The sequence below is a fragment of the Lichenostomus cassidix genome, chromosome 18 (assembly GCF_008360975.1).
Source record: "Lichenostomus cassidix isolate B80296 chromosome 18, HeHo_3.0, whole genome shotgun sequence".
In the NCBI taxonomy this organism is placed as follows: Eukaryota; Metazoa; Chordata; class Aves; order Passeriformes; family Meliphagidae; genus Lichenostomus; species Lichenostomus cassidix.
In genome coordinates this window covers 3,303,216-3,318,775 of record NC_139498.1, presented here as the reverse complement: position 1 = coordinate 3,318,775, position 15,560 = coordinate 3,303,216, and the positions used below count along the sequence as shown (strand labels likewise).

At 57.4% G+C, this 15,560-nt stretch overlaps 1 protein-coding gene across 11 annotated transcripts in view; it reads right to left on the bottom strand.

Moving 5' to 3' along the window:
• Positions 1–15,560, bottom strand: part of RBFOX3 (RNA binding fox-1 homolog 3) — a 138,096-nt gene that overhangs the window by 25,186 nt on the left and 97,350 nt on the right. For 10 of the 11 annotated variants that reach the window (XM_085077506.1, XM_085077507.1, XM_085077512.1 and 7 more), the window contains exon 3: positions 4,856–4,900. Coding sequence is in view for 1 of the 11 variants with exons in the window: in XM_085077511.1 (XP_084933637.1) it covers positions 1,684–1,701 (18 nt within the window). In the remaining 10 variants the exon portion in view is untranslated. Of the gene's footprint in view, positions 1–1,683; positions 1,981–4,855; positions 4,901–15,560 lie in introns of all 11 variants that reach the window. The other variant, XM_085077511.1, reaches the window with a different exon arrangement.

The following is a 15,560-nucleotide window of genomic DNA, read 5'->3' as shown; positions in this document are numbered from 1 at the left end:
CCACCGTGTGGTGCCAGGACCGGCTGTCCCACGCTGGCTGGCTCCGTAAACTGCGTGGGACAGGGAATAGACACCCTGGAGTGGCACTGCCCCACAGCTAGTGCGGTGTAGGAAGCTGTGCCTGGAGCTCCCAGGGGAACTGGCACCTCACGCTACCTGTCACTGCTCAGCTGAGCTCTGAGAAGCCATGCAGTGCCAACAGAGCCACAAGCGGAAGCTCCAGTTTGCTCTCGCAGCGGTGGTGGGTCGTTAAGTCCCTGGGTGGAATTATCACCAAGGCAGGAGGCTCTGCCAGCCCCAACAGGCTCTGGAGCTGTGGCAGCACTGACACCCCTCATGACAAAGCACCTTACACCTGAAAGCTGCTTCCTTGAGAAACAATGAATTGACATTATCCTCTTTCTCCTCCCCACAAGTTCTTTCCCCACATCCCCTTTTGCCTGCCCCTGCTCATTCTGTTCCCTGGTCTTAAATCCAGGGGAGCACAACTCCCTGAAGCATGTAAGCCCCACCAGACTTCTGCAGCCCTCCGGCTCCTCACCATCTCTGAGGTAGCAGGAGGGACTGGGTGGAAGGAGCTGGTGCCACTCACTGCCTTTCAGGCCCAGCTGGTGGGCTGGGATGCCATGAGAAGACCTTCGGATGGTGTAGAACCTGACACAGCCCAGCTCTTGCAGCTCTGGGGAGGGAGTGTAGCTCCATGGGGGACTGCTGGTTCCAGCCCCTTCCCCTCTGCTCACTGTCCCAGCTGCACCAAGACACCAACATTTGGTGTCCCAGCCCCAAGTAAAGGGCCTGGACAGACCCTGTCACGTCCCCTCCTCTCCATCCCTGCAGAAAGCCCTCGAGATAGCCAGATATCCTGTCCCCCCCCGCCCCGGCCATGACCTGTGTGCTCCACTACTGCAGGGAGACCTGAGCCCCCTGAACCTAGCCCACCCCGTGGCCATGTGCCTCGCTCTGGGCTCAGTAGGGGAACAAAACTATGCCGTCCCCTCAAGCCTCAAAATCCCCTGAGCAGGGACTGCTGTGGAGCGACTTTGGGGTCCACCATGAGATCTCAGTGTCCCCATGTTCCCTCCAGTAGCCTCAGAAACTTCAAGCCTGGGATAAAATGTGGGGGCTGCCCCACAAGCATCTGTCAAGATCTTGGCTGGGCACCCATGGGGTGCAGACCCTGTGAGAAGGGGCTGCTGCTTTGCACAGACCCATCACCTTATCATCGCCCACTATCACCACAGACACATGCCCCCCTCCCAGGACAGCCCCGGGCAGGCACCACAGCCCACCAGTGACCACCAAGGTATAGCTGGGGCAAGGGTTCGGTGCTGGACAGGGGAGGCAACTTCTGCCCGTAGGCAGCACCACACAGGGCTTGGACAGAGCAGTGCAGAGGCAGGAGGGTGGTTGGGGGTGTCCTCAGCAGGGACGAAGCCGCAGTGTCCAGGCAGGGACCCCTGTCCACTGCCCTGTTCCTTCCCAATGCCAGGCCTGTCTCCAGTGCTGCAGCCTGTCCCCTGTCCTCTGCTGCCAGCCGTGGGCAGTGAGTGTCTAGCCAGAGCGGGAAGCTCTCCCTGGAGCGCGGCACAGCCAGGGAGTGGCAACGGTGTGAAACCACCCCAATCCTGAGCGAAATCTCAGCAGAGAGGAAGGGAAGTGCCCACCCTTGGCGGCGGTACCTACCCAAAAATACATCATCATGTCAGCGGCGGGGCTGAGGCGCTCTGCAGGGGTCGGTAGGAGGGCGATGGGCTGCTCCCGACGCCGGCTGCCCTGGCCACTGCTCCTCGTGGGTGGGCTCTATCCCCTCCGGCTGTCCGGCTCCAGCGCCGAGGGCCAGCGGTCCCGGAGCCCTACACGCTCACCTCCCTCCCTCGTGAGCGCTTGCCGCGGTTCAGAGTCGGCGTCCAGCCTCTGACATACTGCTGGGGGAGGGCAGGGGCCGGACGGTGGCCGCGGGGCAGCCCCGGTGGGCAGTGTCTTATCCACCCCGGGGAAAAATGGGAGAGGAAGAAAAAAATTAAATCCTCTCCGGAGACTTTGAAGAGCAAAGGGAAGGGCGAGCGTGTGAGGGGACGCAGTCCCAGGGGTGAGAGGACTGCTGGGGAGGGATTCCGGGACCAGGCTAGGCGCTGGGGGCCACGGCAGCGGCAGTGTGGGCGCTCGCTGGTGCAGCGTGGGCTCCCGCTGACACTCCGAGGAGCCGATGTCCTGCCTCAGCATTTTTCAAGCTACCCTGTCAATAAGGGAATCCGCTGCTCACAGTTAACCTGCGAGGTGCCAGCCGGCTCCCGGCCCCCACCAGCCGAGCGGATTCCATAACCCCCTGCTCCCATCGCTGCTCCTGGCGGGCAGGGATGCTCAGCCATAGTCCGGCAGGTCCTACTGGGATGTTCTGTCCTGGGAGGCCCAGCATCCCCCCCTTTTTTGGGAGCAGCTGAGCAGTGGCCCGAGGGAGACAGAGCCAGCAGCCACCAGCCCCTATGTGCAATGGGGAGCAATGGGGACAGTCCCTGCAGCCCGGGATGTGGCCATCATGGACTGCGCAAGAGGACACCCAGAAATTTCCTCCCATGCCAGGGTAGCCACTTGTACCTCAAGCCCCAGCACTGGCCCCTCGGCAGACCCCCATGATAAAGCAGGACTGGTTGAGATCCCGCAGGGGATGCAGTGAAGAGCTCGCTGCAGGGTGGGCCACGGGGATATATTAGGGGGTCCTGGACATGAACCTCAGCCACCCCTGGCGCACAGTGCAGGCTCGGCAGCTGGGCAGTGCTGCTCCTCAGGCACTAAATCTCTGTCCTTCAGGGGCACGGCGCAGTGGAAGGAGCAAGGGGACCATGAGCACTGAACCAAGAGTGGTAGTGAGGGAATAAATAAGGATAAAGGAAGCAGAGGAGTGAGGGGGGCAGCAGATCGGTCTCCAGAGCCCAGCTGGCTCTGACATCTCCAGCCCCATAATCATATTCAGAGCAGCACCGGGCTGGAGGCAGCTCTCCTCCAGCACGGCAATAAACGAGAGCAACACTCTCAATAATTCAGCACCAGGAGAGGGTGATAAAGCAGCAGAGGCACCACTGCAGGCAGCTGGGGTGGGGGGCTCCCCGCTCCCTCTTATATCTCAGCAATCCAAACCTCTGTGTGATCCTCTCTGTGCCCTGCAAATGCAGCCCCAACTGCAACCCAGGGTGCTGTCCAGCCTGCCAGACCCCCACCCCTGCTGTGTGGGAGAGACAGAGGGGCCCAGTGCAGCAAATTAAAACCCCTCCATCACCAGCAGACAGAACCTGATGGGTCACCGGACAGGGCACAGAACCATCCTGGAGCCAGGGCAGGGGCAGCAGCAGGAGCACCTCCCCAGTTCTCTTCCCAGCACCCTCTCCCAGTGCAGCCCCCCAAAACTGCACCAACAGAGCCCAGAGCCCCTGTGCCACATCCCAAACCTCCCACTCAGACCGGGTATGGGACAGCTGAGCCGCAGGACACCCTCCCCTCTGCTCTGGACACATCTCTCCAGACACAACCAGTGGCCACAGCCCAGCGTGTTGCAGCACCCACAGCCCCCCGCAGCCCCAGGGCTGATCCATGACCTCGGACCCCACACACAGCCAGACACTGGGAGGGAGCAAAGCCCTCGCCTCAGCACAGGAATTGAACCACCAAGACATCAGTAAAGACATGAGTGCCAGAGGTGGGGGCAGCCACAGCCCTCACCGCTCTCACTGCTGCTGCTGATCCCAAGCCCCCCCAGGCTCACAGCACAGCCCAGCCTTTGTCCCATTCATCCTGGCTTGAGCCTGCCTGCTCCCACCCCAACCTTTCTGCTCCTTCTACTAGCTCTTTTTTCACATGTCCCATGAGATCTCAGGACCATTCCAGACCACAATTCCCTCCCAGCAGGTCACCTCTGTCCTTGTCCTGTAGGTACCAAGGATGGGAGTATTCATTGGTTTGCATGTTGGCAGCTCCTGGAGCACAATGCCACTACCTTGGGCCCCATCATCTCCTGGTCCCACTGGCACCCCCAGCTCATGCCAGGGCCCAGAGCAATGGATACACCAGACTCATCTTCTCCACCCCTTGGCTTTTTTTCTCCTCTGCTTCACTGGCTTTTACAGGGGAGCACAGGTTGTGCTGTACTGAGCGGGATGGACCTTGGGGGGATGTGGTGTCCCCTCTATGATGGGATGCTCTTACTGCTATGAAGTCCAGCAACGTGAGGGTAGGACAGGAAGGAGGCATCCACACCTGACTAGTGGGCACCAGGCTGGCAGAGGGCATCTGGTCTGGCACACCTTTCACACACATCAGCCATCACCTGCCTCAGCCCAGGGACACAGTGAGCTGTTCTGACACCTCCCAGAACCCTGGGAGCAAACATCTCCTGCAGTGGGCAACTGCCAGGTCAGGGCCAGAATGGCACTGTGGGCTGCTGTCCATCAACAGTACGGGCAGGATCCCCTCAAGAGTCTTCCGCAGCCATGACTCCTGGGAGCCACACAGAGCACGGACAGACAGACAACAAGTCAGCACACACAGACACTCACAGGCACGTCAGTCTCAGCTCTCCTGACACAGGATTCACACTTTCACATCAACACCCGGGGGGAGCCAGGGGCTGCTGGCAGAGGGGAGCAGGCAGCCATCCTCCCATCCCACCCCTGTGCACAGCTCTGTGCCCACCAGCCCCTGCCTGATCCCTGTGCTGTGGGCTGAGGGTGTTGCCCTGCCCCAGCTGGCACCACACCAAGCACCCGTGGCCAGCCCCGCACATGCAGGTTTAGCGTGCAGGAGGGACCCCGGGAGCAGCCAAGGCAGAGCCCAACACAGCCCTTGGGATCTGAACCCTCCGTACCTTTTATTCAGCCCAGTTCCTCCCACGGTGCTCACGCTGGGCTCTCTAGAAAAGACAGGAAAGAGGAGTAAGAATTAAAATCAATGATCATCATCACTAACCTGTTACAGTCAATGCCGTCTGCTCATCGACAGCACAATGTTGGGATATAAGCAAGGATATGAGCATTATTCCCCAGGTCCTGAGAAGCCTGTGCTGGTCAGGAGCTGGTGGCCAGGCCAGGGGCTCAGCCCAGGGTGGTCAAGCAGCATCAGCACCCACCAGCACGGGGTGATGGTGAAGGACATCTCCCCCACCACTTCAGCTCCACCAGCACACCTCGAACCCAACCCAGGTCCCACAGACCATGGACCCCTTCCTCGGCTCCCCCAGAACCCTGCAAGCACAGTCCCACACACACCCATGGGCTGGGACAGGGCACAGCTCTTGTTGAAGTGCTGGCTGCACAGCTGGGTGAGTGTGTCCCAAATCTTTTGCCCACCCCAGCACAGTGACACGCTCCTGTGAGGAGTGATCCCTGCGGCACACAGTTCCGCTGCTGTCCTGGCTCTGGGCACTTCTTGGAAATTAAGCCAAATTTCAAAGAAAACTTCCTGAAAGCTGCACTTCAACGAATTGGCTTTCTCAGTGTGGCCAACGCAAACATTCATCAATCATGTTAGACCCTCAGAAATAATGAGAATGGCTGATGCATCTCAGGAGTGGTTAAAGAGTGAGGGGGGGCTGTGTGTGTCTGTATCTGCTGTGTCTGTATCTGTCTGTATCCAGGCTTTGGAGGCCTGGAAGTGTGGAGTCCCACCTGATCAACAGCTCCACTCCCAACCACTGGAGCTGTGATGCTCAGCCCCCCACTGCAGGAGCAGCACCCCAAAATGAGGATGCCAAGTGTGGGTGCAGGGACCCCGTGCCTGGATGCTGCTCCAAACTCATGGCCGATCCCAGTGAGCACATGGCCCATGGAGGGTCCAGAGGCCCCTTCAGTGGCAGCTCAGGAAGCACAGAGACTGTTCCCAGGCACTTGTGTTAGCAAACACGGTTCTCAGCCTCGCAGCAGGATAATCAATTATGGTAATTCCTGCCTCAATGAATCAGATTCATGAAGGAGCACAGCTCATTAGGCTGGTGCTGACTTCCATTAGCACTCATACGATAAAAACCCTCCAAACACTCTCTCCAGGCTAGGGGTCTCCCCTCCCCCCAGGCCAGGGCAGTCCCAGCTGCGGGATGTCCTAAAAAATCTGGTTGGGAGCTCCCCGGTTCCCAGCAGCGTGGGGACACCTCTGCACCCGCGGGTCCAGCAGAGCTGCCGGCCCCCCAGCCTCCTCTCCTGAGCTCTTCCATAGCTTCGCCAAGGAAGCGCCCAGCAGGATCCCAGCTGGGATCAGGAGATGGCACAGCAGGCCCAGAGCGCTCCAGCAGCGGGGCTGGGAGTGCTGGGAGCCCAGCCTGCCTGTTCCGCCATGAATAATTGATGCCGCACGCTCCTGGGGGAGGCTCAGCGATGGGTAACGCTGCATTTCCCAAACACATTTCCCAAGGAAGGTGCCTTCTGAGAAGCTCCCCACAGCAGCGTGGGGATGCGCCTCCGTTGGGATGTGCCATGTGTGCTGGCACAGACAGGGAATCGCCAAGCCCAGCTCCAGCCCAGGCAGAAATCTCCAGTGGTCCCAGCACCACAGGGAGTGGGATGCTCAGCCAGAGCCTCCCTGTCTGCATGTGCCAAAGTGGGAGAGAGAAACCCCTGGCAGAGCATTGATGGCAGGTAGGCAGGAGCAGCTCTGGGTGTTACTGGGGCGATCTTGCCCCAGTCCCTGCTTTTCTGGCAGAGGTCTGGGCTGACCGACTCTAGCTGGAGCCTCGAAAAGCCTCAAAGGGACCCACTGCCAGAACAGGTGACCCCAACCTAGCTAAAACCACCCAGATGAGAATCAGAAGATCCGCACAAGAAATGCAACCTGTGTCACCCAGCTGCACAGATCTCGTGAAAGCTGCACCTCAACACCCCCTCACCACCACGCTGCAACCAGAGACAGGCCTGGCTCTGATCTGCTGGAAAACTTCTTGGTAGTTTCTCAAAGTACATTTTAACCCCCGTTCCCTCCACCAAAAATCCTAAATTAATTTTGCTTTTAATTAAATTCATTAGCAAAGATTATCTGGCTGAGGAACAATAATGTCCCACCCCTCCCCCCACAGCCCTCTCTATTTATATCCCCATATACAGAACAGCAGCGAATATTTCTTTATGGGCCATTAAAGGTTTAATGTTTAATTTATAACCACCTTCTCCGGCGGGCGGGATGGCCAGGCACAATGTCAACATTCTTAATTAAATGAGAAGGGATTTTTTTTTTTTTTTTTAGCGAAGGAATATAAAACATCCCGTTCCCAGCAGTGTTGGAGACAGGGGCAGAGGCTGGCTCCTGCACAGCAGCTCTCAGGACATGTTTCCCCAGAGCCCGGCTCTGTCCATGCTGCCAGCCAAGAGCTGAGACATGAGATGCCCAGGCAGCACCCAGAGGAGCCCTGGTGGGGTGGGTGAGGGATCATCAGCAGGACAGCTCTAGGACTGCTCAGGAGAGTCCTCCAACCAGCAGCTCAGGTCTGCAAAGAGCAGTCCCATCCTTGGGACACGGACAACACATGGCGCTGCCCCACACTTTGGGAACCTCCTTCCTGATATGGCTGTGGGGCCTGGCAGGGTCCCAGCACAGGGCTGAGCACCAGCTCCTGTGCATGTCCCCCAGGGGCAGAGGTGAGTGTGGCACTGTGACACTCAGCATGGCCCACGCCAACATCGCTGGTCACCACACGCTGCCTGAGTAACAGCCGTGGACCTCCCAGCTGAAATCCTTCCTGAAACTTCTGCTGGTCACTGGCACCTCCTCCCACCCGCTGACTGCAGCTCCTGTGGCATCACCACCTCCTTCCTGCCGGCAAGGAGATCAAAGTGCTGCCAATGCCTGAGTGGTTCATAGAACCTGCTGGCAGAGCCACGTGGCACCCGCTGGCACAGCAGGCACCGCCGGAGGAGTCTGATGCTCCTGGCTCATCCCACTGGCATCCCTCCCACAGCCCCTCATCCCACCCCTGCCCAGACACGGGGCGCAGGAGATGCAGGGGAGTGTGCCCAGCTGTGCTGCCAGCAGTGACAGCCTCAGCAGGACAGCGCAGCCCTTCCTGCCTGGACAGCAGTGAGGGGTGGCAGGGCTCAGGCAGGTTTCCATTAATGGAGTATTTTATCTTACAGGAGAGATTAAATCTCTGTACAGAGAAGCACAAAAGCGCTGAATCAGCAGCTAGCTGGGGGTGGCAGGTTCAGCCGTGAGCATTTGGCTCCAGCACAGCCTGTCAGCGCTTCATCCTCCTGCATCCGCACTCTGCCAGACATTGCCAGTCCTGAGCACATTCCACACACCCTGTTCCCTGCCCTGGCGAGTGCTGGGATGGCTGCAAGAGCCACAAGCAGCCCCAGTCCCCTCACACTGCATGGTAGCCCCATGCCCGCCCTGTGCTGCACTAACAGACACCGAGCGAGCCAAGTGCTGGTGGCATTGCCGTTGAACTGCCTTCCTCCCTCCCTTGTCATCCTCTGCACAGCACGGACAGGTTGGCAGGAGGTGTCCCAGCACAGCTGCCATGTCCACAGCACCATTCCACGGCACAGCCCTCAGCCAGCAGGTCCCCAGCCCATCCCTTTTCAGGCTCTGCTCCCACCCACACCACAACAGGGCCTCTCACAAAGCCATGTTCCTGCTCCCATGGACATGACTCTCATGTCCAGCATTGGCTGTGCTGGCTCCAAAGCCAGGGAGGAGGCAGAGTGGTCACTCACTGCCCACACGCCCACACATGTGTGCTCACGGGAGCAGGCGTGAGCTGCAGGGAACCAGCAACGGAGCAGGGATGGCACTGTGCCGCTCACTAAAAGCATGAGTGTCACTAAATCAATAATTCATTTACTTTAATGAGATAAGTACTTGGAAAACTAATTGCAAACCTGCTCCATTTACTCCAACCCGTTATAGCCTTTAATGTAAATGGCAGGAACGGTGCTGGAGGAAGGGGAAGGGCTTTTCGGTGGAAGATGGTGTTGCCCTTCCCCTTCTTCTAAAAAAGAGAAATATCAGTCATCAGCTGGGATAGTAGAAGCCAAAGAAGCCAGTGGAATCACCATGTGGAAATGCTGATTGTAGAATCACTGCATGGAAACACTGATGGCAGAGTGAGGGGAACACCCAACCCCCTCCCTCTGAAGTCACTGCTATCCCTCTGCCCATGCTGCCACCACAGAGGGGTCTGCCAAGCCAGGATGGGGCTTCACTTCTTCCCGTGTGCCACAGACCCCCATCTGGAGCCCTGCTGGCTGTGCACCTGCTGCAGGTGGTCACTGGAATGGCCTGTCACCGTCCGTTACAAACCCACGGCTGTATCTCTGGCACAGCATCCTCCAGCGCCAGCAGCTGCCAGCTCTTCTGCCTCAGCTGGCACTGCCCCTTCCCACTCCTCCAGCCCCTGTCAGCCCCCACATGCCTGGGGAGCCAGAGTGGGCAGGGGCATCCTGCCAGGCCCTGGCACTTTTCTGAAAAAGAGCTGTGGCTCCCAGCAGTAATGCTGCCACGTTCCTGAACCGCAGCCGGACCAGGAGCTGGGTGCCAAGGGCTCACTTCTCGCTTGCTGGAGCAAATGGCAGGTCATAAAAAGGAACCGTGACAGGAGAGAAAATGTTCCAGAGTCCACAAGGACCAGTCTAGGGTAAATCCATCTGCTCAGCAATTTAGCTAGAAAATCCTTTCCAATCATCCATGCTGTAGGTCCTTCATCCCCAGCCGGTGGCTCTGGTCAGGGCCTTTCCCACTCTGGCAGCTCACATGGGGGTCGTGGTGCTTCGTGATCCCACAGCACCTCCATCAGGGACACTCCGGGAGGGATCACAGCTTGGGGAGGAGTCACACCATGCCTTGCAGAGGGTTTGACAGTGGCACTGGCTGCGGGGACTCTTTTCCAAGCTGATGGCTCACTCAGAAGAGCACATCATTTTCCTAGGTCCCACATCCACGGCACTATTTGTGGGATGCAGGAGGGCTCCCAGGGAGCACAAATCCCACCTAGAGCTCCATGACTCCCATGGGCAGCAGCAGGGAGGCTGCCCTGGGAGCTGTGCACGAGGAGAGCTGGGATAATCCTACCTGGCCAAGGACTCCACAGCTCAGCCTTGCACAGCCGCTGCAGAGATCTCCCTGCAGGCATCCCACTGAATCCCACCTCAGCCTCTCCTGCCTCACAGAAAATCAATGGCAAGCATCTCAATTAATCACACCAGGGGCAAATTGATTAGGAGCCTAAATAAGGTCAACATGGTTGTCTGCTTATAGGGTGGGACCCCTTAATCATCATTTTATCTGCAACGGGCTGCGGAACCGGCAATCACAGCAGCTCAGGAGCACAGAGGGATCTGCACTGAACTCCTGCAGCTGCGAGGGCCAGTGGCACCTGAGCCATGGCTCTGCTATAAGAAGCTGCATTCCAGCACGCAGCAGCCACCAGGCACAGGCGGCTGAGAGTGGGGACAGTGAGAGCCCCAAGCGGAGACCCCAAGGCGCATCTGTCACCTCCAACTCCAAGGAGGACAAAAACAGCAAAGCACTGCTCTGGGTAGAGCACATCCCTCTGACTCCAAACCAGCTGGGGGGTTCCTTTGGCTTCTACTGTCCCAGTTGATGACTGATATTTCTCTTTCTTAGAAGACACCATCTTCCACCCAAAAGTCCTTCCCCTTCCTCCAGCAGTGTTCCTGCTGTTTACATTAAAGGCTGTGGCTGGGCTGGGGTAAGGGACAGAGTCGTGACTGCTCCTCTGGTCCCCACAACCCCTGAGTGCTGCCCACATTCTCTCCAGCACTGGGCACCCCTCACCTCATTCACCCACCTGCTGCTGCCCCAGCCACCCACCGCCCCCTTTTGTTGTAAATACCCGTATAAATATTATAATTTGGTTTAATATTTAATACAGTCAGGTTAAATAAGCATTCCCAGCCCCATAAATAATCATTAACGGAGGATTCTAATTGTGCTGTTGGGATCCGGCTTCATGACTTATTTAGCGGGCAGACGCTCTTCCCCTCCATGCTCCCCACATGCCATAAATTAACCTGCGGCTCAACCTCTCCGTGAGAACCTGGTGGGACATGGCACAAGGAGACAGATCCACTTTGGGATGACACTGGGATGTATGTGGAGCTAGGAGAATGGCTGGGATGAAGCCAGTGGGGACAGGGGGACCAGAGTGGCTGGAGGAGCCTGCAGGAACATGAGGAAGCTGAGCAGGACAAGACTGAGAGAGAAGATCATGGATATTGGGGCATCCTTGGCTGTGGACATCTGAGCACGGGGTGAGCCCTGGAGCAGAGGTAGGTGAGCCATGGACGAGGGGCACCCACCCACCCTGCTCACCCCAGGGTTGCGTCACCAGGAGCACAGACACAAAACGCAGCCAGGCGAGCAGAGAGCAGGAAAGGCTTTTATCCCAACCACAAACCTACTGTGAAATTGATTGGAAACAATAGCAAAAAAATGAAACAAACCCCAAAGCACCAAACCCAGCGCGCGGGGAATTGGCCAGGGGCGAGTGTTCAGAAAGCGCCGAGCAGAGACATGAGGACAAGCAAAGTGCAGGAAAACCTCCGTGTGAGTGTTTTCCCCTCGAGGGATGTACTTATGCAGTGCTGTAAAAAAAGGTTTGGGTTTTCTTTATGCAGCTTAATTTCATCTTGAAATGAAAAACTACAAAAGTAAATGGAAAGAGCCCCCTCTCTGCTAAGCCCAGCCGCAGCTACTGTGCTGGATCTGCGGGTGCCCTCAGCTCTGTGCCTGGGTGGGAGCACTCCTGTGTGCCCAGCTCCAAAGCACACATTGTGCATCCCAGAAGGGGCAGGGATGCCAGCCCCAGGGAAACAGGCACATCCTGCTCCCCAGATGCCTTAGGGTGCTCCTGCTCCCACTGATGCCATCAGGATGGTCACATTCAGGGTCCATCCCCAAAGTGTGTCCCATGCCCTCTGGATGTTAAGCATGGAGAGACCCCTGGGAGGTCTCCCATCCCACTGAGAGATGCAGCAGAGGGGACCCAAAAATGACAGTCCTTCCAGAGCAGTTTTCCTGTCTCTGGCATGCCTGCTCCAGGCCCTGTTCATCCTGAGACATGGGTGCCCCAAACAGTGCCAGTCCTGACTCTGGGCTGCAGCTCTATGGAAAACAGCCTATTTTATCTTTATTTGTCAGGATTTATATAAAAAGGGGATAGTTCAGCTCTAAATGTAATGATTTGGAAGAACAGCCCTCCAGTGGCCTCCTCAGCTAGCAAGGCGTCAATACCATCGATTGCTAAAAAAAATGATAGCCCTGGCCCTGCAGAGTGGGAGAATGCTCCTTCTCCCTCCAAGTCCCCAAACCACCCCTGCTTCAGGTCCCCAAACAACTCCCTGTGCCTTGCCCATGGGCAGCACAGGTCTCTGTGTACTCCAGAAGAAAGAAAGTAAGAGCTGCCTGTCTGTGGGAATACACCCAGACAAGTAACACCAGCACAGCACAGCACTCTGTCTTGCCATCTTACTGACCTTCCCAGGACAGGAACAAAAACCAAATGGGGAAGGAAACAATCAAACACAAGTCTGTAGTTAGGGAGAGAGAATTACTCAGCTTGTTGAAAATGAGTCTGACTTAACAGAGAAGAAATAAAGTGTTTTAAGATTAACGACGCAAATGTCAGCCCCGTTGTGGGGATATTAAACTCTACAATTATTTGACAACCTTCCACAGAGTTCCCTCCCTCATCGTGCCTGGAATGGGGTGAGCATGGACAGCACTGGGGTCCATGCAGTGCAGGAGAGGTCCCCAGCAGCTTCCTGGGGCTGGTGACAGCCCACCCAGCACAACCCCAACTCCCCACTGCCGGGATGCTCTGCTGACCCTCTGCATATGCTGTGCCAGGCAGCTGCTCTGTGAGCCAGTGGCCACACAGCCACCTGCCAGTGCTCACCAGGGAAGTTGCTTCTCCTGAGACACAAAACCCCTTCTCACAGCCTGCCTGGCACAGGTGGGGGCTATGGGGCATCCCGGTCACACCTTTCCTTGGCCAGGTGAGCAAAGGTCACCAGGCAAAACCTGGCAGCAGAGCAGCATCACCCAGCCCCTCCAGCACTGAAAACACCCTCACAGAACCCATCCAGGAGCAGAGAAACACACACTGCTTCTGTAAAAGTGACTTCAAATCCCCAAAGACTCATCCTGACGCTGGCAGGAATTCTGCCGGAATCTGCCACTGGAAACAGGATTAGTGCACGGAGCGTGGTGCTTTGCAAGCAAGGTCACTGCGGCAAGCAAGCAGTGACCAAAGTGAGGGGCATGTGGGGGTCACATCGAGGGTCACAGAGAGGCTAACAGCTCACTCTTGCATCCCCCTGCCCTGGCAAATCCATTCCCAAAGCCCTGCGGGAGTTGGAGCAAAGAGCGGGCGCTCTGGAGCTGAGGGGCTTGGGAAGCACATGTGAACGTGTATGTGACAGGAGGGAGCAAACACGTGGGCACAGGGCAGCATGTGTGGCACTGCCAGAGCAGAATTATTTGTAAATAGTCCTTAATTAATAAGATTTGCAGGCCTGGATGGCTCAGTGGATTTCAGGCAGGGACAACAGCAATCTCCATTCTTCCACTTCTCAATTACAGCTTCGGGAAGAGAAGCAGGAACTGGCCAGGGTGAATTAGAGAGACTTTTGTCACGTTTAATATCACTTCATTTTGCAGACTGCTGACGCAGCGGGATTTCACAGCTTGGAATTTATGGTTCTTTTGAGAGACATGCGCAAAAAAAGGACGAAAAAATACCCTGCCATCAGCACAAACCCACCAACTCTGCTGGGAAAGAGCTGGGGTCTGGGGGACCCCCAGGGATGCCCATGGGAGCAGAACTCAGCAGGGTTGGGGTGCAGTACCTGGCTCCTCAGCTTCAGGTGGGTGCATCAAGGGGCTCTGGGAGACCCAGAGTTGTCCTCTGGCTGGGGTGTCCATGTCCCCAAGGGTGTCCCTGCTCACCGCACTCCCACGCATGGCTCCTGAGGAGCAGCAGTGCCAGGGACGGTGTTACACGGTGTTATTCGGCCCCAGGGGGGTTTTATGCAAAATGACACACAATATAAATGACTGTTGTAAACAGAGAGTTTAATAAAGGGCTGTGTGCGAATTTTACAGCCTCCCCAAGGATAATTAAAATTATTTATCTACTTACCTAGCTTGCCACCAGAGCAGTCTATTAATTATTATCTATTACACAGGGCCTGCTTTGCATGCTGCCGGAGCACTGCCTGCCACCAGCACCGACAAGAACACACAACAGCACTGGGAGGGCTCTGAGCCATGCCACCATGATCCCGGGGTGATCCCGGGGTGCTCTGGCCCCCTCACAATACCTCTGGGAGCATGAGGTACTCAGGATCAGGGGTTTCTCCACCAACCTGTGCCAGGAAGACCCTGCTTGGTTTTATAAAACAGCAGCTCCCCAGGGCCAGGAATGGAGTAGAGCACCAGGCACAGGGTGACAATGCTGTCCCGCCTGGACTCCAGCACTGGGCAGCCGCAGGCACCAGGGATGATTGAGGGAGATGCCACCAGTATCCCCTGACTGAGCAGCCCCTTGAGGGTCAGAAACCCCCAAGAGAGTGCAGAGGGACACCAAGGGGCTTCACAGAATTCCTGAGCACGGCGGAGAGGGCTCACGAGGAGCGGCAGCCGCACACCCAGCGCGCCCAATGCCGCAGCAGCCACCCCGCAGTAGCCTGGCGCAGTGCTACCTGCTCCTCTCCATCTATTAGCGTGACAGAGCAATCATCGGCGCCGAGGCTCCGGGATCCCCTGGCTCCTCTCTGCACATAAAAGAGACCTCAGGGGGCTCCACTGTGCGGGTACTTAACATTGCTTTATTAGCTTAATAAACCCAGCGATGCTGCCAGAATGTCCGAACGGCCTGCAAGCCCTCCCTGCTGCAGGAGCGGCCGGAGTGGGGAAAACACCACGGCACGAGCTGTCAGCATGGCTCCTGCAGCTCTGCTGGCACCCAGAGCCCTCAGTGAGGCACAGCCCTGAAGCCAGGGGGCCCAGAGCAGCCCGTTGGGAGCAGAGCATCCAGCTGCTCCCTGCCACCGCGGGCACCACGAGCTGTCAGCTCTGCCAGTGCACCATTAATCACTGCTGCAATTGCTTTCCCTGCCCATCCTGCCCAGTCCCAGAACTGCCCTCGGCAGCCCCAGTGCCTGCCTGAGTGGGGCTGCTGTGGCACCTGGTGCTGCTGCCAGCACCAGCCCTGCTGGGACGTCCTGCAGCCCCCAGGACATGCTGGGACAGGCTGCGTCCAGGACCTTCCTTCTTGGCTAACTAAGCTTCAGCGGGTCCAAGTCCTGTTACTAAGGTCCTGGCTGGTGGCACAGGGCAGGGCAGCCCCAGAGGCTGGTGGCAGCTCGGCAGAGGAGCCTGTTGTCCTCCAGCCATTGAGGCATCAGGGCTGCCTGAGAGCAGCTCCATCATTAGGAGCTAGAGTCCCTCAGCAGCCTGCTGGGGGTATTTTCATCTCCTGGGGTGGTTCCTCTCCCTCAGCCCTGCAGGTCCTGGTTCACAGCAGTGCCGGCTTCTCTTTGATCCTGCACAGTTATGCTTCC